Here is a 24,740-nt window from a genome sequence, read left to right as displayed (position 1 = left end):
AGTGCTAGGAGACTAGTGTGACAGGAAGGGTGGACAGACAGACAGTTTACATCAATGAGTTATCTGCTGTGTCTGGGTTCACAGGGTCTACAGTGGTCTGCAACGTGGGTTATTTGAGGGAAGTTTTCTAGAATTGGATGGTTCAGACAGAAACAGGAAGGGTTGAGCCTGTTCTCTGCCACCACTGTCATGGGAAAACACAGCTGGGTATAAAATCAGAGTCTGAATGCTGGGGACACTGTCAGGAACTGGAGTCTGAAGAGTCACAGCCTGGCCTGGGAGACCATGTTTACTCATGATGAGGACTGGGTAGTCATGTGGTGGCAGATCAGCTGTGAAAGGTGCCTTGCATGATTATGTGTGTCTGTGTTCAAGGGCATGTATGTGTGAGTCTGTGCTCATGTATGTGGAAACCAGAGGATAACCTCAGGCATTACTACTCAGAACACCATTCACCTTGTGTTTTTTGCTGGTTTATGTTCTTTGCTTTGGTTTTTGTTTGTTTTTTTGATTGCTTTTGTTTTTTGAAACAAGATCCTGAAACTGTATATGTAGACCATGAGAGCCTGGAGCTCAAAGAGATCCATTTGTCTCTTCCTCTGGCTCCCAAAAACTAGAATTAAAGGCATGCATCCCTATGTCCAGCCCACCCTGGGTTTAAATATTTAAAATTACACTTCCTTCTTTATTCTGTCGGGGCAGGGCACACATGTGCTACATTCTGAGCAGCAGCCAGGTTCTCACACTGCAGTCTGACACTCCCCATGGTCACATGTGTGCAGAAGCTCCCTGTGTGCACACCAAAGCCCAGGCTGCTCTTCCACAGAAAGTGCCCCTCCCCTCTGAAAGCATCATGGCTGCAGGGCCCAGTCACTGCTGTTGGAAGAAACACAGTTGGCAGGGCAGGAGACTGATTACAGCATCCTAGACAGAAATCATCCCACAGCAGAGTCTCTATGGGCATTCCAGAGAGAACTTGAAACTAGAACAGCGCCCATGACTTGGGACTCAGGGTCCAGCAGGTGGCAGCAGTGAGGCTGAGCACAAGGGGCAGCTGGGATCCTGGGGAACCAACCAGACCCTGTTGTGTAAAAATGCTGGGGACCAGCACCTGCCATATGGCAGCTCATCAGGTCCAGCCCCTCCTTGGTGACTTAGAAATTGAGTGACCTTTTACCCACAGACCCCAGACAGTAGGACAAGGACAAATGAGGCCTGGAGGTGAGTACTCATGACCAGGAGGACACACTCTCAGACCTCTCCGAGGCTAAAGACAAGGTTCATCTGGTAGAGTGTTTACCTGCCTGGCACACACAGAACCAGTCTCCAGCAGTAAACAAAAGGGTACAATGGGGCACAACCCTCACCCCAGCTTCTGGGAGGGCAGAGAGGAGGATCTCCAGGAGTACAAGGTCATCCTGGGCTACAAGTTCAGAGCACATCTGGGCCTACTTGAGACCCCATCTGATAAAGAGGGGGCTTCCTGACAGTACAATAGGCCCAGTCCCCTCTCCTGGCTGACTGTCTATCTGGGGCCAACTCATCCTAAAGATTCTGTGCCTCTGCATCTCCAAGGATGATGGATGAATAAGAAGTGTGTCCATGTGCACCTGGCAATGAGGCCATGAGAATGAGGTCCATGTCCATGAGACCTCAGGTCAAGGGATCTGAGGGCCATGGGGACTGTGAGGAAGGCAGAGACAGCAGATGTGACAGAGGCGGCTGCACAGCCACCTGCAGGGAAGCATGGAGAAGGCAATCAGTGCAGGAATCTAAGGAAATGGGAAGTCGCCTCTGCACATGTCACTCAGGGAGAATGATGCCACTTCCTCTGGTACAAACTTGTCTTCCAACCCTTCAGGAACTGATGGAACCAAGTCATGAGGAAGGGTAGGATGACCTCCTACAGAACCAGCCCTGTGGCCACCACAGCCTCTGCCCCACCTCTCACACCTCCACCCCAGGCACCGGTCAGTTGTGTCCACTCTCAGGGACGTCCCAGGTAATATGTCATGAGTGACACATTGCTGCTCTGATCCTTCTTTGCTCACTTCATCCAAAGAAGGTTCTAGAACAGCCACAGCTAGAAGGAGTCACTCAAGTGCTATGTGGAAACATCCCCTGGGAACCCAACAGCAATTCCAAGTCCTCTGAGGGGATTTCAGATGCTGAACGGGGCAGGCAGGCTGAAGTCTGTGTGGAGTGGAGGACTACAAGTCCTTGATGGGATGAAGTCCAGTCAACCTGCCATGTGACAGTCATGTGACATGTTCCAGGGCTTCTCTGATCCTTGGCATCCTCTTCTGAGGTGTGTGAAGGTTGGTAGGATGTAGAAAGTCTCCTTCAGAAACTGGAGTAGCTTTGGAGTCACTGTCTAGGGGAGGGAGATGATCACCCAGGAAGCCAGGGCAGTTACAGACTCGGCAGCAGTGAGCAGGCCAGGGTGAGAGTGTCCACTGGGCCTTGGTTCTGCCGGGTGCTGTGAAGAGTCCCTGAAGGACAAGAAGAGGACAAAGAGCAGATGGTGGTGGGGACACCGAGCTAGGGCTGGGACTGAATGTGTTTCCTCATCACCTCCATCCTCGCTGTGTCTGAAGTGAGCAGAAACTGACCACTTCTGTGCCTGAGGTTATTAGAGAGAGAGAGAGAGAGAAGAGAAGAGAGAGAGAGAGACAAACAGACAGACAGACAGCATGGTTGGACACACAATGAGAAACAGATGAGGAAGGGGAGCACAGGAGTAGAGGAAATCAGGAGGTGAGGAAACAGTGATTACAGGTCACATTGGAAATGGTCAAGACTTGATAAAACAGGAGGACAAGGCAGAAAAGAAGAGAGGCCAGCATGGTGAGGTCAGTTCCATATCTTCCTGTCAAAAATAGGGGCTGGGATCAAGGGCAGGCCATCCTGTCAGTGACCACAAGGCGGATCTTCTGCAGCTTGAGAAAGAAGAAGCGAGAATCATGAAGGAAGTTGCTGGTCACAAGGAGATGGAGATAGGGAGGACCTGTCCCCAATCTCTCCTCCATAGATGAGGGCCCAGGAGATGTGGGTCATTTTACCCTGAGTCTCTCCTGACTCCTGAGCACTCCAAGGTCCCTGAACAGGGCCTCCATTCTGGCCTGATGGCTCTGCTGGTCTCACTTCCTGGAGGGAATCAGGCCATGACTTGGATCCTGCTTCTGCTGATGTCAGCTGCTTGTCTGCAAGCTGGTGAGTGGTGGGGACCTTGTTAGCAGGAACTCTGCCCTAACCACAGGAGGGGCCAGTGGGGCTGGGAAGAGCAGGCTGTCATGTGGACAGGGGTCTGCTGGAGGAGCCAGCCAGTGCTCTGTGCCCCAAGAGAGAGCTCATCCTCAGAGTGGGTCCAGTCCAACACTTCCTTGTCTGTCCTGCCCCATATGAGACAATGGGACACAGGGACAGTCCTGCTCTGTGTCCCACACCTACCTGTGGATGATGGCTCAGAAAGCTCTGGGTTGTCCTTTCCATCCCCTGGAGTAGCTTCAGATTCTCCCCATCCTTCCCAGGTAACTTTGCAGGATCCAACAGAGAAAATGCCTTTGGGGTCAACCAAACAGCACGCCTCTCTGGTGTCCAGGGCGGCTCCATCGAGATCCCCTTCTCCTTCTACTTCCCCTGGGAGTTGGCAAAGGATCCACAGATGAGGATTCTCTGGAGATGGAAGCACTTCCATGGGGAATTTATCTACAACTCCTCCTCGGGTTTCATACATGAGCATTTCAAGAACCGGCTCATCCTGAACTGGACACAGCCTCAGACATCCGGAGTCCTCAGAATCCTGGACTTGAAGGAGAAGGACCAGACAAAGTACTTCTGCCGAGTTCATCTGAACACAAAACAAGGCTTGGAGAATGTGCAGTCAATTCAAGGCACCCAGCTGACCATCACACCTGGTGAGCCACCCTGGCTCTGGCTTTAATGCCTCTGGCTTCCTTGTCCCCTCAGTATCACCTCAGGCTCCATGACTCTGAGATTTCTTTCATATTCCTTTCCTGTGGTTCTGTCCAGGCCTCTGCCAACAGGATCTTTACCTTGTGGTCCTGACAGGTCTTTGCTGCCTCCTCTGACCTTGTCTGTCATTCTCTGATAAGATGGAACCCAAGCCCTCTCTAGGATTCCACATGCCCCCTCCCAAGTCAGTTCACCCCTACCTGTCCCAAACTAACACTCAGGCCAGGCCACTTCTCCAGGACCTCAATTGAGTGACTTCTCCAGGATGTAGCTGACTCACTTGGTCCATAGCAGGGCTCCAGTGAGTCCCTGTATAGAGAATGTCCACACAGCTCCAACCTAACCAGAACAAACTGCAGGTGCCCATTGGATGATCTTGGAGTCCTCCAGTCTAAGTGCAAACTGCCATCAAGCACCACAGTCCCCCATTTCCCCTCCTAGCTTCCAGCACACATCCCTCACCTCTTTCTACCCAACTCCCTTGTCTCCTCCACTTTCACAACCCCCTCTCTCCTTCCTTACCCTCTTGCCCTCACCTCTCCCACACAAGCTCCAAGGCTCTTGGGAACTAATGTCCCCGTTTCATGATGTGGCTGCTCTGTCTTCTGATCCCTGCCTCTCCTCTGCAGCAGAAGTAACTGCAGTCCCGCGCACAGGGAGCACTGAGGTCCAGCCTGGTCACTCTGTGACTGTTACCCCTGTGCTCTTCCCATGGCCCTGCAGCAGCTGGGAGACTCTGTGCTTAGTTGTTGATCACAATCTTGCTCTGTGGCTTTTTTTCTTACATTTTGTATATTTTTATATTTATATTTGGTGTTTTGGTTTTTATAAGAGAGGGTCTCACCATTTAGCCCTGGTTGATTTGGAACTAACAGATATCTACCTGCCTCTATCTCCCAAGTGCTGCTTAGAGGCCTGTGCCACCACAGCCAGCTGTGGCTCTTGACTGGACTAAGCCACCCTGTGATAGGACACCACAGCACAGTTCTCTGTGCAGTCTCTATGGCCGCCATGTTGACCTGATGTAATGTCAACCAGCAGCTGCTAGTGCTGAGGGAAGGAGAGAAAGGAGCTGTTTCATGGTTCTTGAGCAGTGGTTCTCAACCTTCCTAATGCAGAGACCATTTAGTACAGTTCCTCATGTTGTGGTGACCACAGCACACCATAAAATTATTTTCATTGCTACTTCATAACTGTGATGTTGCTACTGTTATGAATCATGCTGTGAATGTCTGATATGCAGGATGTCTTATATCTACCACTGTGGGGTAGTGAGCCACAGGTTGGAAACTGTTGTTTTAGTGAATCCAAATAGGTAAATGGTGTGCAATTTAACTTAGTGATGTTTGTAGAGTGAATGGATGTGCTCACCCTGCACTGAGCTGTACATTTATGGCCAAAATTAAGTATTTTTGTTGTACATTTTCTGTATTCTCTTATGTGTGAACATGTGGGTCTGTTTATTCAGTGTGTGTTGGTGTGAGGGCATGTGTGTGAATGTTTGCATTTCATGATGTGCATGTGAGGCTAGAAAAACATTCAGGTGTCCTTCCTTTATTTTTGAGACAGGGTCTCTCACTAGCTTCAAGTTTGCCATGTAGACAAGGCTGGCTGGCCAGTGAGCTCCACGCACATGCCTGTCTCCACCTCCTCAGCACTGGGATCACAGCTCACTCAGTTCTGTTTGGTGTGGAGCTCTATACATAGACAAGGCTGGTTTGAACTCAAGATCTCCTCGCTCTAGGGCTAAGATTAAAGCCATGACAAATTCATCCAGCTCTTTTTATGAACACTAGGGATTAAACTCAGGTTCTAAGGCAACAAGCAGCCAACACTCTAAGGACTGAGTCTTGTCTGCATGTTACCTACATCTATGACAAAAACAACTGTATTTCCATGGCCTAATTATCTGTGACCAGATGACAATCTGAGGACACAGCTCCAGGACAGGTGGAGAGTGAACATTTGAGCTTGCTCTCCTGGAGTCTCAGCCTTCAGCATGTGTTCCGCTCTCTGTGAATTTCTAACCGCTGTCCCCATCCCACATCCCACAGAGGAGACAAGGTGTGACACTCACCCCATCCCTCCCTCATCCAGGGGATCTGCTCACTCCTCATCTCTCCCCAGCATCAGGACCACCATGCAGAGCCCCTCCATCGTCACCTCTGCAGTCACCACAGCTGGCCTGGAGGACACAGAGGGCCAGAGGAATCCTTCACTGTGAACCTGGGAGCCACAGTCGGGTGGTGGTGGCCACGGCTGTGCTCATAACCCCCGTCTGTGTGTTGATGGTCTTCCTCTGGTGGAAGCCAAGGTAAGTGGTCCAGGACAGGCCTCACCTGAGCTTCCCCTCTGAGTTTTCTCAGCTGTGGACATGGAGAAGGACGAGCTTGTGCAGGACAGAGTTCAGAGAACACAGGGAGAGAAAGGAGGCAGAACTCACCCAGGACTGAATCTGCACCTCCTTCCTTAGAATCCCAGCTGGAAACTGGAGAATCAAGTTCAGATGAACACAGAGCCTGTGCTAAGGGATTCAAGGGTCCATGTGGGTGCCTCAGGGGACAGCTGCTCATTTGAATAGAGATATTTGAGTTGAGGATATGGTATTAAAACAGAAATTAAAACCATGGTGAGTAAAAAACCTACAAATTAAAAGAATATGTCTAGGAAAAGCTGCAATAAAGGAGGTGAAAGATCTGTACCCTAAAAACAGAACAGTGCTGAGAAGTTACACAACAGCCAGGACATAGCTCAGTGGGTAAAGTGCTCACCCAGGAACACAGGACACGGGTTCCATCCCCGACCCACTTAAATGCTGGCCATGTTGGCAGACACGAGGACAGCTGAGATTGTAGGATCCCTGACAGTGACTGTGCTGCCAGCCTTGCCCAATCAGTGAGAAGCCAACGACAGACCCGTCTCAAAAACATAGGTGAAAGCTCCTTCAGGACAGAACCAAGGTCCTCCTGCCTGTGCAAGGCTTTCCTGAGGAATCATCTCTAGATCCTGCATCCTCTCATAACAAATTTCTCCAAGCATCCTCTCAATCATCCATGCATGTGTGCACACATGCCAAGTACATACTGATGAAAAATAATTTTTGAAAGTATGAAAATACTAAAATATGTAAGGATATTAGCATAAGGGAAATTTTTATACATTCAGTCCTTACAATGCAAAACACTCTAAAAATCAATGCAATCCGAATTCAAATCCAATTGAATTTTGTAAAAATAAATGAATTGTCTTCTAAAATTAACAAGGATTCTAAGAAACAACATGGGGACACAGTAGGGGACACCTCATCCAGTATTGGAAGGACAGAGAGTAGAATCAGAGTTCAAGGTCATCTGCAGATACACAGAAAGTTGCAGGTCAACCTGGGCTCATTGAGACCTTGTGCTCACACAACACAAGAGCCAAAGTGTGACTGTGTTCAGAGCAGATTTAAAGCCATGGTGACTAGAAGACTGCAGGACAGGAGCAGAGATGAGCAGAGAGTGGAGTGTAACAGAGAGCAGAAATAAAGTTTGAAGATGTGGCCCCTGGGATTCAGAAGGGCTCAGCCCTCCAATAGGTAAGAGGAGCATCTGAGAGCTGGAGAGCAGCAGCCTGAGAGGCAGCAGAAGTCTGACTGGGATTCGAACCCTGAGGCTGAATCTGCAGGGTGGCAGCAGCCTGCACTCACAGGGAAAGCTAGAGAGCCAAAGGGAGACAAAAGGGAGGCATGGTGAGTGCAGAGCAGGGAAAGCAGGGAGGAGACATGGGTTCAAGGCAGGGGAAGGAAGCAGAGGGAGAAGGACATGGACAAGGGCAAAGGACCAGGAGAGCTGTCCTCTGATTGGCTGTGCTGTGCAGAAGGACAGCTGAGGACTGTCCTCAGGTCCTGGTGACTCTCAGAGCTGTCCCTGAATGTCTCCTGCAGAGCTGTTTGCTGCCCTGGGCCCTGATGTTGTCTGAACACAGAGAAGAGCTGAGAGGCAGATGGAGGATCAGCATGGCTGCCACACTGACACTGTTTCTTCTCCTACAGGCCAGCAGACTAAAGATGAACCCCAGCCAGGGGAGAGCCTGTCATCCCAAGGAGCAGCTGAGGGGCTGTGTGGGGAAGTTTGTTATGAGAGGCATCCAAGGGAGCAGAGAGATGATTCAGTCAGAAAAGCCTTGCACATAGGCAGGAGGACCTGAGCTTGAACTGGAGACCCACATTATAAGCCAGTGGGGTGGCAGGAATTGTAATCTCCTTGCTGCACAAGCAAGAGCCTTTCAGAAACATGGGGTTGGCTGTCCAGATACTCCAGCCAAATTTGTGAGTTCCAAGCCAGTGAGAAGCTATATCATTTAAAAAAAAAAATGTAGATTCCCCAAGAGGATAAATCATGATAATAACATTTTCTAAATTTTTTAAAAAATATTTTACTCATTTTGAAGACCAACCACAGAACTCCCTCTCATCCCTCCTCCTGTGCCCTCCACTCCCTCCTAATCCCCCCACCGACCCCTCATTCCCTCCTACAAAAGAGTATGTTCTCCCATGAGTGACAGCAAAGCCTGGTACATTCAGTTGAGACAGGACCAAGCCCCTCCCCCATGTCTCAAGGGTGAGCAAGGTGTCCAACCAGAGTAATCAGATCCAGAGAGCCACCTCATGCACCAGGGATAGATCCTAATCACACTGCCAAGGGCTCCTCAAACAGACCCAGCTACACAACTGTCTCCTGTATCCAGAGGGTCTAGTCTAGTCCCATGCCTTTTCCACATCTGTCAATCTAAAGTTCGTGAGTTCCTATGACAAGAAGTTGTGTGAGCCAGCAAGATAGCTCAGTGGAAAAGGTGCCTGCTGCCTAGCCCAATAACCTGGGTGCAATTTCCAGGAACCCAAATGGTACAAGAAGAAAACTGACTGGAAAATTGTCCTCCTCCTCTCTGGGTCACTCTTAGGCACCTGCTGAGACATTGTCTTTTAGTCCCCAGCTAACAGACTCCAGGGGCCAGGATCTCTCACCAGGGAGGTCACTTTACATCATGTGGTTGTCACACATGCAGCATCTCCCTGCTTCCCTGCCTCCTGCCTGGGAATCAGGGAGCATGGCTGCAGGCTTGTGTGTGAAACATCCTGTCCTTGGACAAGTACAAGAAGAGAACCCCCACTTCTGCCATGTGGGCTCTGATGTCCTCCCATCAGAACACGTGTCAGTTTGTCTGTCTCTGGTCCTGAGAGCCCTACTGTGCTGTTTCCTGTGTCTATGCAATCAATAACACTTTCTAATAAATATCTTACTCCCAGCAATCCATCTCAGTGTCTCTCTTGTGTCCCTATGTGAGACCTCTTAGAGAGTGACGTAATTGTGTCCATGACAGGGGACACAGAGAGAGGCAGGGACCATGGTCCACACACAGAACCCTGGTTCCTCTCTCCCCTTCTCCCTGGACACTGACATCTCAGCCATAGTCCCAATTCCTCCATGCTCCTACTCAGGTGACAGACCATGGCTTGATTGGATCCTATGTTGGGCTTCCTTTCCTCACAGGCCCATCTAATCTAAGATGGTGGCATATGCCTGTAATCCCAACCATGGACAGGTAGTGATGGGAAGATCATGAATTGGAGGCTCTCATTAGCACCTATTGAGCCTGAGGCCAGCCTGGGCTACATGAGGCCCTGTCTTGAAATAAACAACAAGAAGGTCAACCGAAACTCTAAACAGTACAGAGAGGTCAGGGAGGCAGGTCATCCATTTGTTCACTTTCAGTTGGAGACAGAGAACTTGAAGATTTTCTATTTGGATTCAGTTAGACTAATTTTGTGACCATAAATAATTTTTTGGGTTTGTTTTGTTTTGTTGCTGTTGTTTGTTGTATGTTGGTATTTTGGGTTTTTTATGCAACATAATTAATGTTGAAGAAGGAACTGTGTGTTTCTCAGTTTCTGTGACCTCCACTCAATGACTTGAGTTCCTGTTCCTGACCTTTCACATCAGCAGAAGCTGGGAGATTTTGTACCAGAGGAGCAGGAGACTGAACTGGTTCTTAGCCCTACTCACTGACCCTTTAGTACACACTATAGAGTGTCTTCTTGGGGGCCTCAGGCAGGGGTGCAGGGAGGTGCTCATGCTGATGTTGGCAGCACATGAGGGAGATGAAGATGATGATGTCATCCTGGGGAGAAAGAAGAGGTCAGATGGGGGCGGGGCAACTGTGCTAATGTAAAGTCTCAGGTGCAGCCTGAGTGTCCTGTCTACACCACCAGCCGCCATCCTTCCACCCTCTTTAGCATCTCCTCCACTCTCTCCGGGACCCAGTCTGGACAGGTGACTCTGGGTCTGTATGTTGTCATTCAGAAAAAGAACTCAAGGAGTGCTAGGAACCTAGTGTGACAGGAGGGGTGGAGAGACAGACAGATTTCATCAATGATGATATCTGTAGCGTCAGGACCCACAGGGTCTTCAGTGTAGGTTATTAGAGGGATGTTTCTTTAATTGGATGGTTCAGACAGAAATAGGAAGGGTTGAGCCTGTTCTCTGTCACCACTGTTATGGGAAAACACAGCTGGGTATAAAATCAGAGTCTGAATGCTGGGGACACTGTCAGAAAATGGAGTCTGAAGGGTCATAGCATGCCTGGGAGGCCGTGTTTACTCAAGATGAGGACTGGGTAAATGTGTGGTGTCAGATCAGCTGTGAAACATGCCTTGAATGATTGTGTGTGTCTATGTGCAAGTGAGTGTGTTTTCATGTATGTGGAGGACAGAGGACAACCTCCTGCATTACTATTCTTGATGCCTTCCACTTTGTGTTTTTTGTTTGTTTGTTTTAGGTTTTTGTTGTTTAATTTGGTTTTTGTTTCTTTATTTAGATTTGGGGTTTTGGTTTTCTTGTTTGTTTATTTGCTTTGGTTTTTTTTTTTTTCAGACAAGTTCTATGAAGTCAATACTGACCTGGATCTGGACATGTAGACCAGGCTAGTCTCAAACTGACTCTGCTTCCCAAAAGCTAGAATTAAAGGCATGTGCCACCATGCCTAGCCCACATTGAATTTTGATTTTTTAAATTACACTTAATTCTTTACTCCGTGGGGGCAGGGCACACAGGTGCTACAGCCTGAGCAGCAGCCAGGTTCTCACACTGTAGTATGACACTCCCCATGGTCACATGCATGCAGGAGCCCCGTGTGCACACCAAAGCCTCAGGCTGCTCTTCCACAGAAAGTGCCCCTCACCTGTGAAAGCATCATGGCTGCAGGACCCAGTCACTGGTCTTGGGGTAAAGAGAGTTGGCATTGCAGGAGACTGCTTTCAGCATCCTGGACAGAAATCATCCCACAGCAGCATCTTTATGGGAATTCAACAGAGTCCAGGCCTTGAAACTCCAACAGAGCCCATGACTTGGCATTCAGGGTCCAGCAGGTGGCAGCAGTGAGGCTGAGCACAAGGGACAGCTGGGATCCTGAAGATCCAACAGACCCTGTTGTGTAAAAATGCTGGGGTCCAACACAGACATATGGCAGCCACATCAGGTCCAGTCCTTCCTTGAGAGACTTACATATTTTACCCAAGATGCCAGACAGTAGAGCCAGGCCAGATGAAACCTGGAGGTGAGTTCTCAGGACGAGGAGAGCCCCCTCTCTGCCATCCCTGAGGCTAAAGTGGATTGCTTACCTGCCTGGCATGCACAGAACCCTAGGTTCTATCTCCAGCAGGGCATGAGGGGCAAACCTGTCACCCAGCACTTGGAAGGGCAGAGAGGAGGATCTTTGGAGTTCAAAGTCATCCTTGTCCACATAGCAAGTTCAAAGTCCCAGCCTGGGTCACATTCACCCCATCCAATAATGGAGGAAAGACTTTCTGACAGGAACAATAGACCTCACCCTCTCTCCTGACTACCACTTGGGCCAACTCATCCCAAAGGATCTGTGCTCAGCGTCTCCAAGGGCAGGATGAATGGATATAGAAATGTGTCCATGTTTAGCTGGCTATGAGGACATAATAATGAGGTCATGGTCCATGAGAGCCTCGGTCAAGGGATCAGAGGGCCATGGGGACTGTGAGGAAGGCAGAGACAGCAGATGTGACAGAGGCAGCTGCACAGCCACCTGCAGGGAAGCATGGAGAAGGCAATCAGTGACGGAATCTGAGGAAATGGGAAGTCGCCTCTGCACATGTCACTCAGGGAGAATGATGCCACTTCCTCTGGAACAATCGTGTCTTCCAGGGAACTGATGGAACCATGTCATGGGGAAAGGAGGGGTGACCCTCCTGCAGAACCAGCCCTGAGGTCACCACAACCTCTGCCCCCACCTCTCAGACTTCCACCCCAGTCACAGGTCATCTGTGTCCACTCTCAGAGTCATCTCAGAGGATATGTCATGAGTGACACATTACTGCGCTGAGCCTTCTTTGTCCACTGCATCCAAAGAAGGTTCTAGAACAGCCACAGCTAGAGGGAGTCACTCTAGTACTTTGGGGAAACAGCATTCTTGGAGTCCAGCAACAGATTCCTGGTTATTGAGGAAAGTTCAGAGGCTGCACAGAGCAGAAAGGCCTGAAGTCTGTGTGGAGTGGAGGACTACAAGTCCTTGATGGGATGAAGTCCAGTCAACCTGCCGTGTGACAGTCACGTGACATGTGCCAGGGCTTCTCTGATCCTTGGCATCCTCTTCTGAGGTGTGTGAAGGTTGGTGGGATGTAGAAAGTCTCCTTCAGAAACTGGAGCAGCTTTGGAGTCACTGTCTAGGGGAGGGAGACGATCACCCAGGAAGCCCAGGGCAGTTACAGACTCGGCAGCAGTGAGCAGGCCAGGGCGACAGTGTCCACTGGCCTTGGTTCTGCCAGGTGCTGTGCAGAGTCCCTGAAGGACAAGAAGAGGACACAGAGCAGATGGTGGTGGGGACACCGAGCTAGGGCTGGGACTGAATGTGTTTCCTCATCACCTCCATCCTCGCTGTGTCTGAAGTGAGCAGAAACTGAATACGTCTGTACCTGAGGTTATTAGAGAATCAGACAGACAGACAAACAGCATGATGGGGGACACAAAGAGAAATAGATAAGGGGAGAGCAGGAGTGGAGGAAATCTGGAGGTGAGGAAACAGTGATTACAGACCACATGAGAAATGGACAAGAGTGGATAAGACAGGGGATGAGAGCCCATCATACAGAGGCCAGTTCCATATCTTCCAGCTAAAATGGGGGCTGGGCTCAAGGGCCCAGCCATCCTGTCAGTGACCACAGGGCGGATCTTCTGCAGCATGGGAAAGAAGAAGCCAGAATCATGAAGGAAGTTGTCTGGTCACAAGGAGGTGGAGATGGGGAGGTCCTGCCCCACTCTGTCCTCCACATGAGAAGGCCCTGGGGTTGTGTGCCCCTTTACACTGATTCTTCCTGACTCCTGAGCACCCCAGGGTCCCTGCACAGGGCTCCTCTCCTGCCTGATGTCTCTGCTGGTCTCACTTCCGGGAGGGAATCAGGCCATGGCTTGGATCCTGCTTCTGCTGATGTCAGCTGCTTGTCTGCAAGCTGGTGAGTGGTGGGGACCTTGTTAGCAGGAACTCTGCCCTAACCACAGGAGGGGCCAGTGGGGCTGGGAAGAGCAGGCTGTCATGTGGACAGGGGTCTGCTAGAGGAGCCAGTGAGTGCTCTGTGCCCCAAGAGGGAGCTCATCCTCAGAGTGGGTCCAGCCCAACACTGCTTGTGTGTCCTGTCCCATATGGGACAGTGGGACATAAGGACAGTCCTTGCCTGTGTCCAAATCCACTGGTAGGTGAAGAGTCAGAAATTCTGTATTGTCCTTTCTAAGCCCTGAAGTGTTTGCAAAATCTCCCCATCGTTCCCAGGTAACTCAGCAGGATCCAACAGAGTAAATGCCTTTGGGGTCAACCAACCAGCACACCTCTCTGGTGTCCCGGGCAGCTCCATCGAGATCCCCTGCTCCTTCTACTTCTCCTGGGAGTTGGCAGAGGATCCGCAGATGAGAATTCTGTGGAGATGGAAGCACTTCCATGGGGAAATTATCTACAACTCTTTCTCGGGTTTCATACATGAGCATTTCAAGAACCGTCTCTTCCTGAACTGGACACAGCCTCAGACAACCGGAGCCCTCAGAATGGTGGACTTGACAGAGAAGGACCAGACAGTGTACTTCTGTCGAGTTTGTCTGAACACAAGACATGGCGTGGAGGTGTGGCAGTCACATACTGGAACCCAACTCACCAACTCACACTCATGCCTGTGACCTGACTTCTTGTACATAGATGTCATTAGAGATCTACATTCTGTCTTCACAGATCTCTCGTGTGTTCTGTCCCTTCCCCAGAGCTCTGACACTCCCCCCTCCCCACAACCATCCCAGCTTAGCTGCTCCTCTGAGCTGCCCTCATGCCCCAGATCCACCCCCCCCTCAGCTCCCCGATGCCCAGTCTCCTGCTCCTTTCCCAAACTGACTACCCCCCCCCCCCCCTCGTGACACAATCCACGTGATCTGCCTCTCCAGACGAGCACCTTCACCTGTCTGTGTCAGGTCTCCATTAGATCTAGATTTACACCATATCTCTCTTCCACAGTGCCTTCTGGCCCTGCCCCCCTCCTCCCCCCACTTCACCGTCTCTAGACACTCCCCCCCTCCCCCATCTTTTCCCCCCATTTCCCCCCCCCCCCCCATCCCCCCCACACAGACCCTCCTCCCATGACAGTTCTCTCACTCTCCCCTCCATCACTGTAACTGCAGCTTCCACACAGACCACACCCAGCCTGTCCTGTGTGACATTACCCAGCACTGTCACCTGCTGGCACTCTCTGTCATTATACAGAGAGAGAAGGAGACAGAAAATGCAATGAAAGTAGCTGTGAGAACAGCCGTAAGGACCTTACTCAAACATCTTCAACCAGTAGACATGCCTCTGTTGATTCACTATTGTTTTTTTTTTTGATTTGTGATGTGTACATATGGTGTAACTGTGTGTGTGTGTGTGTGTGTGTGTGTGTGTGTGTGTGTGTGTTTGCATGGGTTCACGTGTATGTGGGGGGTGTATTTCATATTTGTGTTTGGGAAGGCCACAGTGGATGGTCATTGGGATTCCTCCTTTAGTAAGACCCACCTTATTCCTTGAGGCAGGGTCTCTCACTGAACCTGGAGCTCACTGTTTGGGGCCAGGCTGATGGGCTGTGAAGCCCATTGATCCTCTTGTCTCCATCTCCACGGTGTTGTGGTTACAGGTGCTCACGTGGTCTGTCTTACAAATAAGGTGAATGACATCTGAGGAAGGAATGCCCAAGGTTAACCTCTGACACACACACAAACACACACACAGATACACAAACACATACACACATTCATGTACCACTGCTGAAAATAAATTATAAAATTAATAATCAAATAATAATCAATTATCATTAATTATATCACCAATTCTCAGCAGTGCCAGTGATAAATTGGTTTGTCCCTTCCAGGTTAGACCCACCCGTGTCCCCTGGCAAACCAGTCCTCATCTTAACCCTGTGCTGGTTCAGGATAAACTCCACAGCCAGAGCTGACAGACACCTTACATCTGCATTTCCTGTGTCTCCTACACGTTTCCCTAAATGGCTCCTGTTCTTCCAGCCTCTCCCTCTTCCTCCTTTCCTAATGTCTCCAGCCTTTGTGATAATCTATTAGGTGCTTGTAGAACAATCAATTTAAGGCAGCCATGCCTTCCTCTGCTTCAGGAAGACACACCATGTTTTTTTGTTGTTCCCAGGGCCACGTGCACACTAGACAAGGGCTCTGTCATTGACTTAAACCTCACCTCCACTGTGAGTTCTTCATCAGTATTTTTTATCATCATTTTTAAAATTAATTCATTAACTGAATATTCTTGCCTATTGTTTTTAAAATTATTAAATTAACGATAAAAAGACATTTTTCTTTTTTTTCCATTTCTTTAAGACAGAGTCTCATGTGTCCATGCTGGTCTCAAATTGCTATATAACCTAAGATGGCCTTGAACTCTTTCCCAAGAGCTGGACCAAAATGGCGTTTCACCACTCCTGTGTCCCCTGCTTGAGATGGACTCAGGGCCTCGTGCACCCTAGGCAAGCACTCCACCACTGAGCTGCATCCACAGACCTCAAAAGAAATGTTTCAAAAAAAAAAAAGAAAGAAAGAAATGTTGCATCCGAGCAAAATATCCTCATTTAGGGCAAAGATATCGCTACTGTACAAATATTTGTAACAAGTATTGAAAAGAATCCTGTGGTTGGCTTATTAATTCTCTTTCCATAATTTCATTTTTGTAGCCAAATTCAATAGTACTCTTCTTTGCACGTTTTCTCTTTCATGTCTAAGCAAAGAGACCCCTAGTGATAGATTTCTCTCTGTGTCTCTCTTTCCTTCTCTCTGTCTCTCTGTCTCTCTTCTTATGTTTCCTTTGATGGATCTTACTCTGGGCTGAACTCACAAAGTAGCCTAGGACAGCTGGCAGTGTGTCCCAGTGACCTGCCTATTTTCCCCTTGAAGTACTGGGATTACAAGTGCATGGCAACACACACAGGTCTCTGGGGATGCTGGGAAGAGGAAGTGTTGGATCAGGAGTCCTCAGGCAGATACAGAGGACACATGATGAGACTGCCCTACTGAGAAAAGGTACCAAGTTAAATATAGATAAAAATTATGGGTTAATTTAAGTGTAAGAGCCAGTTAGTAATAAGCCAGAGCTACCAGCAGAGCATTTATATATAATTATATTAATATAATATAATAAATATTAATTATATAAGTCTCTGGGTGGTAATTTGGGAAGCAGCTGCCAGGTATTTCAGAGTTGTTGAAGGGAGAGAAACTTCCACTTACACAAACCAAAGACCCAGGCTGTTCTCCACAGGAAGTGCCCACCCTGTGAGAGCAGGGTACAGTCACTGCTATTGGGGAAATGGAGTTGGCACTGCAGGAGACAGATTGCAGCATCCTGGACAGAAATCATCCCACAGCAGGTTCCTATGGGGGTTCAACAGAGGACTTGAAACTAGAACAGAGCCCATGACTTGGATGCAAGGGCCAGCAGGTGTCCTAGTTCGAGTTTCTATTGCTGTGAAAAACTCCATGACCAAAGAACTTAGGGAGGAAAAGATTTATTTGGCTTACACTTCCCAATCACGTTCAATGCTGACTTCCTTTGTCTCCTCCCAGCCCCCAGGACCACCTCTCCAAGCCCCACCTCTGCAACTTCTGCACTCACCAGAACTGCACTCACAGCCACAGAAGGGAAGAAGAGCGGGAAGAATCAGACCCTGGGTCTGGGAACCAGAGTTGGGTTGGCAGTGGCTGCTGCTGTACTCCTGGCTGGGGTCTTGGGGTTGACAGTGTTCCTCAGGTGGAGGAGAAGGAAAGGTAAGTGGTCCAAGACTACACCCCATGACACTTCCTAAGTGTTTAACAGTCCACACCAGAGTCCTCAAAGGGGATTGATGACAGCCCAGATGCCAGGGTCAGGGCATGGCTGAGTCAGGAAAGAGCTTGAGTCTGGATGTTGTCCTTTAACACACCCACACCATGGTGTGTGCACACTCACACACATGGTGCATAAAAACATCTAATACAATTAAAAAATGAAAACACTGACAGCCAGTGGTGATCCACACCTCAGTAAGTGCACCTGGCAGGTGGAGGCAGGAGGATCTTGATGTCAAGACTAGCCTGGATTTTATGAGAATTAATCTCAACCCTCCTCCTTCCACGAAATAGCCAGAAAAGGGCTGGGAGTCATGTAGAGGACACTCTTTGGCCTTCTAGAAAAGGGAAACCATTTCAGGAACTCTTGAGCAGTGCAGTGCTGGTGGGGGAGGCAGGAAATGACCAGAGGGAACCTGGTAAATCAGGTCCCCAAGTCTCTGATACCAGAGGAAAAATGCAGTGACCACCACAGCACCCTTCTATGGTGACATCAGTCTGTGTGAAAATCTCAGATGAAGATTCAAGAGGGTCAATGAGACAGATTACCAGGGAGGAAGGAGTTTACTAAAGGTTATTGATGTGATGAACAGACAGAAAGTAGATATCAACATGACAGGGCACTCTAAGGAGATTTCAGTTTCCACCCACATGGCAGGGACTCCAAAGAGGGAAGGGTTTTCTTTTTATGTCCTTCTGGGGAGGAGAGGGGTGGTTTCACTGCACAAGCTGAACCAGGAAGGAGGCAGGAGAGGGAACAGGATGTGTGGTCACTAATACCGTCATTGACTAAAATCACTGCCCAGGTGAGAAACCCTGGACCTGGATGGAAGCAGGTCAGCTGGAGAGAACAGTGTCTGAAAAGCTGTGTCTCTGTGAGAGGTGAAGGGCGGTGCTGTGCCCTGAGCAGCAGCTGGATTCTGACATCACAGTCTTAGGGTGCAGAGCACAGACTGGAGGGGACCAGGCTGTGTCACTTTGCCACAGTGGAGCTGCACATGGGGATGAATGGCCAGAACCAGGAAAAAGTCAAGGCAAAAGCTTTCAGACTTTGTGATTAGCCTGGTGTGGTAGTGCATGTCTGTAACTCCAGTGTGTGGAAGGGGCAGGCAGGAGGATCAGTAGTTCAAAGTCATCCTTGGGTGTGGAAGACCTCAAACAAACACTCAGTGATTAGATGGATGACACAGGGACCAGGGAACAGGAACAAGTCCAAGTGTGTTGAGAAACACTCTGGTGAAACAACCAAGCCATATAGGGACAGAAAGAGGAAGTCTGTTTGAGAGTGTGTAATGGCGGTTACTTTTCCACTGCAGTGATAAAACATCATGATCAAAAGTAACTTGTGGAAGGAAGAATTGGATTTGGCTTGTGGTCCAGAAGGAAGGTTAATAGTGGAGGGGCAGCTGAAGCAGGACACTGAGAAGTCACATCTGCAACACATGCAGAAAACCAGGGAGAAAGCTGGAAGTAAGGTGCAGCAATATATTCTTAAAATGCACCTCCAGTAACATGTAACTTCCAGAAGGCTGCACCTTCTAAATGGTCCATACCCTTCACAATACGACCAAGGGTTCAAATACATGAGCCTGTGCCAATATTTTTCACTCAAACCTGCACAAGGGTGGGCTAACCAGTTTAGTTGGAGGAATATTTGAAGTACTTGTATGGATCTCATAGAGCTGTCCAAAAACAAACAAACAAACAAAATGCATTTTTAAGTGCTTCAGGCACCCAGGGCTCTCTTCTGGCCACTTAGACATGGGAACAGGATGGCATACACAATCATGCACACATATATACACACACAAATGAAAATAAATCTCTAAAACTAAAATTATAATCTAAAAACACTTAGAAAAGTCTAGGTGGCAGTGGAACACGCCTTTAATCCCGGCGCACAGGAGGCAGAGCCAGGCGGATCTCTGTGAGTTCGAGGCCAGCCTGGACTACAGAGCAAGTTCCAGGACCGGCAACAAAACTTAACAGAAAAACTCTGTCTCGAAAAAAAAAGAAAAAAACAGGGAAAAAGCCTAAACTAAAGCACTAAATGACTTGTTCTCCAAAACACAGTGGGGGACATTGTTGAAAGAGGAAGCGGGTGAGTAGGAATCATCTCATTCTTAAATTGGAAAAATTAGTTCAGATGTCTGTATTAGGAGGCTGGAGAGACGGATCATTTGTTAAGAGCACTGGCTGCTCTTGCAGAGGACCAGGGTTTGATTCCAGCACCCAAACAATGGCTCACAATAACCTGTAACTGCTGTTCCAGGGGATCTGGTGCCCTCTTCTGACTGCCACAGGGACCAGACATATGTGTGGCAAAAGAATAAAAAAGCAGGCAAATAGTCATAAAATAAAAATGAATTAAGGATTTTTTTAAAAAAAGATGTCTGTACTGCAAAAATAATCAGTAAATTTAATATAATTGTTATCTAAACTACAATTGGAGTTTTGCAAAAATAATTCATCTTCTAACATTCACATACATTCTCGAGAACAAAATGAGATAAAATAACAACAAAAAAGGCCAATAATGGAGCACTCCTGCTATCTGATCCCAGAGTTTATCAAAGTTGCAACAGGAGGATGGAGAGATGGCTCCGCAGTTAAGAGCACTGGTTGCTCTGGCAGAGAACCTGAGTTCTGCTCCAGCACCCACATCAGGCAGATTACAACCGCCTGTAACTCTGGCACCAGGCAAATTATCGGAAGCCCTCTCCTGAATCCCACAGGCCTCTGCTCTCATGGCATCCACACCAAAAGAGGTGCAGATAATTTTAAAATGCTTAAAGCAAAATAAAACAACATCAACAAAAAAAACTTTTAAAGCTACAGTAGCTAAATAAATATAAATAAATAAATGAACAATAGATTTTTTTAAAACTACAGTAGCCCTCAGAGGTTAAAAGGAGTCAGTGTGGAAGCCTGGGAGCCACATGGTGGAAAAATCAACTCCTGCAAGTTGTCCCCTGACGTCTATAAAAACTGTGGCACACTCCCAACCATATAATAAATAAGTGACAATTTTAAAAGACCTACAGTCATTAAAACAGCATAGTACAGACCAAGACAAATAACCAGTACAGGGAAATATAATCCAGAAATAGACAGTCTCTAAAGTCACAAAAAGGAAGGCTGGTGAATGCAGAGTAGATGAGGCAGGTGTGGAGTGAGGGAACACAAGGTTGGTGAAGGAAGCAGAGGAGACAGGGGTGGACATGGACAGAGATCTGGGGAGGTTGCTGTGTAGGACACAGCCCAGCAGAGGGAGCTCAGGCTCCTCTCTGACTGCCTGGGGCAGGTTCTCTGCTCCCCTGTCCTCTGAAGGTGGTCTGCACACAGAGGACAGATGAGAGGGATGGTGGAGGGTCAGCACTGATGTCACACTGACACTGTTTCTTCCCACAGGACAGAGGACTAAAGCCGAAACCCCAGCCAGGTGAGCGCCATCCGGGTCCTCTGCAAGAGCAGCCAGCGCTCTTAACCACTGAGCCATCTCTCCAGCCCCTTCAAATAACATTAAAAAAGAGAAAAAGAGAACCACACCCAGGACCCTTCACATCTCCCTAACCACTGACTCATCCTGTCTGCTCCCTCCTTGTCCTCTATGACCTCAGGCTCCTCAGGGCACCAGATTCACATGCTGACAAGGAGTGCAGGGTCTCAGGAGTCTCCTTCCCAGAACAACACCCCCTTTAGACCTCATTCTTCCTCCCTCTCTCCTTCCATTTCCTGGGCTGCCCTCTCTGTCTCTGTTTCCTCTCAGCCTTGAACATCTGCCTGGATTCAACAGCTCTCCCATCCTTCCCTTTCTTCTCTCTCTGTCTTTCTCTATGGTCAGTGAGCCCCGCTGCCCCAGAATCCTTTGTTCCAGATCTTCCACAACTCTTACCCTTTTCTCTCACCTCCCAACCTCTCCACCCTTCTCTTCTGCCTCTTCTTTTCCTACTGTACATGGCCTGCTCTGAACCATCCTTCTCCAACACCTTTTTTCTGAAAAGAGTCTCATTTAGTCTAGGCTGGCCTCTAACTCACTCTATAGCCAAGGATGACCTTGAACTTCTGATTTTTGCTTCCCCCTCCCAACTGTTGGAAGACAGGCATCGTACCACACCCAGTTTATGAGGTGCTGGGTTGAAACCAGGGCCTTGTGCATATAACTCAAGCATCCACTAGCCACACTGCATCCCAGCTTCCTCCATCTCTCCTCTTCCTGTGGCTTCTTTGGCCAGATGCCCTCCCTACAGTCCCATCTCAGGTCCTTTGTTCCTCAAACCCAGCCTGAGCACCTACCAGGAGATCTGAAACTTTCTTGTCTTCTAGTTTTCCAGGTAGTGAGAGAGGGTAGACTCGGTTCTTCCTATTTCTAGTCTCTTTTCCTGCCCAGGGCAAACCAATTCCTAGAATGACTCGCCTTCAGCTAGTGCTGAGAGACATCCACTCTTTTAAATAATTATTTCATTACATTTTATCTGTTTGTGTGCATGTGTGTGGGTATGACTTGACATGGCCCACATGTGGAGGACACAGGACAACTTCTGAGAGCTTTCTCTTTCCTTCCACCTTGTGGATCCTTGGGATGAAACTCAAGTTGTCAGTCTTGATGGTCTGGCCTTACCCACGAAGTCATTTCTCCTTGGGTTTTGGATCTTTGTTATTGTTTTTGTTGTTGTTTGGGTGTATTTTGTTTGGTTTAGTTCAGACAGGGTCTCCCACTGGTCTGCAGCTCACAGTTGGACGAGATTGATTGGCCAGTGAATATCAGGAGTCCCCTGTCTCCACCTCCTGAGCACTGAGACTACAAGCATGCACCACCATGCCCAGTTCTGTGTGTGTTGTTACTGTTCCTGTATGTGTACATGTGCAGGTGCACATCCACATGTGCCCGTGTGTTTGTGTGTGTGTGTGTGTGTGTGTGTGTGTGTGTGCACTTGTACATGTGTGTGGTGGTCATAGGTCTATGTAGTGACTCCCCTCAGTTTCTCCCACCTTTATTCAATATTTATTTTGAGGCAGGGTCTCTCACTAACCTGAGTTCATCAGTTGGGCCAGGCTGCCCAGACAATGAACTTCAATGAGATCCTCCTCTCTCTATCACCACCCTCCAGGTACATTGTGTCACCTTTTTTCACATGGGTCCATGGGGACCTAAATTTGGGTCTTTATGTTTGTGAAGTGAGCACTTTGCCAGATCAACCATCTCTCCAGCCCTCCACTCTATCTTTTGAGACAGGGTCTTTCACCAAATCTAGAGCTCTTCTGTTAGTCCGGGCCAGTAAACTCCAGGGATGTATCTGCCTGTCTCTGCTTCTCCAGCATCCAGCATCCTGTGGGTCCTGGGTTTGCAATCAGGACTTCCTGTTTATGTGACACTTACTTTCCTAACTGAGCCATCTCTGCAGCCCAGCACCTGATGTCTTAACCCTTTCCTGTCCAGATTCTGATATGTTGTCCATTTGTTCCTGTGCAGGGACCTCATTGAAAACACTGAGAATGTTGAACCTGAAGGTAAATTCTGCCAGCTTCCTGTTTCCCAACCTGGCTCTGCCTTCTTCTCCCAAGACCCCACACTTACATGAGCACCCTCTGTATTTTCTCCCTTCCCTCCTTCACCCTGTCCCTCTCATGTAACCAAGGTCCTCACCTCACTGTTGGAACTCCCAGCCATCTGTCTCCCTCCCTGTCACAGTTTGACCTCAGCACTCTGTGTTCCTTTTCTCTAGGACAATATATGGACCCCAAAGAGAACCCCAAGGTAAGCCACTCAGACTCAGGCCTGAGGGAAGTTAAAGGGATGTTGAAGAAGCAGGCAGAAGGGTGAAGGCTGCAGGAAGGGCAGGACACTCAGGCTGCAGCTGCTGCAAGTGTGGTCAGGTCACTCAGGCTGCAGCTGCTGCAAGTGTGGGCAGGACACTCAGGCTGCAGCTGCTGCAGGTGTGACAGGACACTCAGGCTACAGCTGCTGCAGGTGTGGGCAGGACACTCAGGCTGCAGCTGATGCAGGTGTGGGCAGGACACTCAGGCTGCAGCTGATGCAGGTGTGGCAGGACACTCAGACTGCAGCTGCTGCAGGTGTGGCAGGACACTCAGGCTGCAGCTGCTGAAGGTGTGACAGGACACTCAGGCTCCAGCTGCTGCAGGTGTGGCAGGACACTCAGGCTGCAGCTGCTGCAGGTGTGACAGGACACTCAGGCTGCAGCTGCTGAAGGTGTGACAGGACACTCAGGCTGCAGCTGCTGAAGGTGTGACAGGACACTCAGGCTGCAGCTGCTGCTTTATGGTGGCCACAGCTGCACTGCTGCCATCCAACCTCTTGTCCCCGCAGGATAAGAACATCGTGTACGCCTCCATTGCCCGCTCAAGTCCAGCCTCCCCAGGAACACCACCCTGCCAGCCCGTCCATGGGAACCCCCAGGAAGAGACTGTGTACTCCATCGTAAAGACCAAATGAGTGGGTCTGGGTGACGATCTCAGAGTCGCCTGTGTTTCTAATAGGAAGACTCCCAGCTTCCACTGATACCCACAGCCAGAGACAAAATCTCATGGGTCACTGATAAACATGGCCAGAGACAGAAATCCACATGTCAGGGCGTTTGAGCTCAGAGAAATTGAGAAAATCCCTGTTGCTTTTTCTAACTTCCTTGATCTTCCTCACAAAATAAAACAATCCACAGAATTTGCCTAAATGAATCTAATTAAGAGTCATTCATGTGACCCTTAACTTCTGGCCCTCTAAGATTCCCTCCTCTATCACTTTTTTCTAAGTGCTCAAAGTAGGGAATGTCCCAAATGCTGGCAGCCTGTCTACACGATGTACACCCACATCTGGGAGGGTAATAACCAGTACACTCTGTGACTGGTTCCCATGGACTACCACACTGGACATCAGCAGCAACCCTAGATAGATGGTGTGAGACAGGGAACTAAACACCAGATGGTCACAATGCTTTCCTAAGGCCATGTCACTACCAGGAAATAGGGGAATCAGGACTCACAGAGAAGCTTTTCTGAAGGTTCCCCAGGCCTGGGTCCTGCTGCTTTCCCCAGCCTCCTATACCTTCCAGAGAAAGCAGGTTGCCATAGCGACATGAAAGGAAGCACAGCCTAAGCAGTGGACCCAGAGACCTGCTTTACTGCCCATGATGAACAGCACTGACCTGAAGCCTGGAGCAGGTCACCAACCCCGACATTCAACATCTGCTCAGGATCACTGAGAGGCAGTTAGCAGTACAAGGACCAGAGTACACTACTCCTCAAAGAGGCCCGCCAGGAACTCTTCTGAGCCATCCCTCTGCTGCGACTCCCCTCTCTCCTCTGCCTCTCCAGTGTCTTCCATGAGTTGTTCCA

General features: G+C 49.0%; 3 protein-coding genes across 3 annotated transcripts in view; all 3 read left to right on the top strand.

Annotated features, from left to right (window-relative positions):
• LOC114688352 (paired immunoglobulin-like type 2 receptor beta-2) overlaps positions 1–8,685 on the top strand; it is a 19,756-nt gene extending 11,071 nt beyond the window's left edge. Inside the window, exon 4 of the mRNA XM_037198349.1 lies at positions 8,009–8,685. Coding sequence (XP_037054244.1) covers positions 8,009–8,021 — 13 coding nt within the window. The 3' untranslated portion in view covers positions 8,022–8,685. The remainder of the gene's footprint in view (positions 1–8,008) is intronic.
• On the top strand, positions 2,935–3,958 carry LOC114687974 (paired immunoglobulin-like type 2 receptor alpha). Its single transcript, XM_037198351.1, has 2 exons — positions 2,935–3,213; positions 3,531–3,958. Exons 1-2 carry the CDS (start codon positions 3,126–3,128, stop codon positions 3,941–3,943), a joined length of 501 nt encoding a protein of 166 aa, XP_037054246.1. The 5' UTR covers positions 2,935–3,125; the 3' UTR covers positions 3,944–3,958.
• Positions 8,686–13,000: 4,315 nt separating the features above from the next.
• LOC114687970 (paired immunoglobulin-like type 2 receptor alpha) lies at positions 13,001–24,056 on the top strand. Its single transcript, XM_037198530.1, has 9 exons — positions 13,001–13,489; positions 13,804–14,197; positions 15,703–15,757; positions 16,439–16,586; positions 17,130–17,330; positions 20,802–20,832; positions 22,864–22,901; positions 23,117–23,148; positions 23,719–24,056. Exons 1-9 carry the CDS (start codon positions 13,402–13,404, stop codon positions 23,842–23,844), a joined length of 1,113 nt encoding a protein of 370 aa, XP_037054425.1. The 5' UTR covers positions 13,001–13,401; the 3' UTR covers positions 23,845–24,056.
• Positions 24,057–24,740: the final 684 nt, after the last annotated feature.

The sequence above is a fragment of the Peromyscus leucopus genome, chromosome 23, assembly GCF_004664715.2.
Source record: "Peromyscus leucopus breed LL Stock chromosome 23, UCI_PerLeu_2.1, whole genome shotgun sequence".
Classification (NCBI taxonomy): Eukaryota; Metazoa; Chordata; class Mammalia; order Rodentia; family Cricetidae; genus Peromyscus; species Peromyscus leucopus.
The sequence above is the reverse complement of the archived record's forward strand: the minus strand, read 5'-3'. Positions and strand labels throughout refer to the sequence as shown.

Excerpts from the sequence above, each read along its gene's own strand:
- LOC114687974 (XM_037198351.1), top strand. The coding sequence starts at position 3,126 with ATGGCTCTGCTGGTCTCACTTCCTGGAGGGAATCAGGCCATGACTTGG. Across the intron at positions 3,214-3,530 it reads AGCTGCTTGTCTGCAAGCTG|GTAACTTTGCAGGATCCAAC; the intron begins GTGAGTGGTGGG and ends CATCCTTCCCAG.
- LOC114687970 (XM_037198530.1), top strand. The coding sequence starts at position 13,402 with ATGTCTCTGCTGGTCTCACTTCCGGGAGGGAATCAGGCCATGGCTTGG. Across the intron at positions 15,758-16,438 it reads ACTTAAACCTCACCTCCACT|CCTGCCTATTTTCCCCTTGA; the intron begins GTGAGTTCTTCA and ends GTGTCCCAGTGA. Across the intron at positions 20,833-22,863 it reads AAAGCCGAAACCCCAGCCAG|GGACCTCATTGAAAACACTG; the intron begins GTGAGCGCCATC and ends GTTCCTGTGCAG.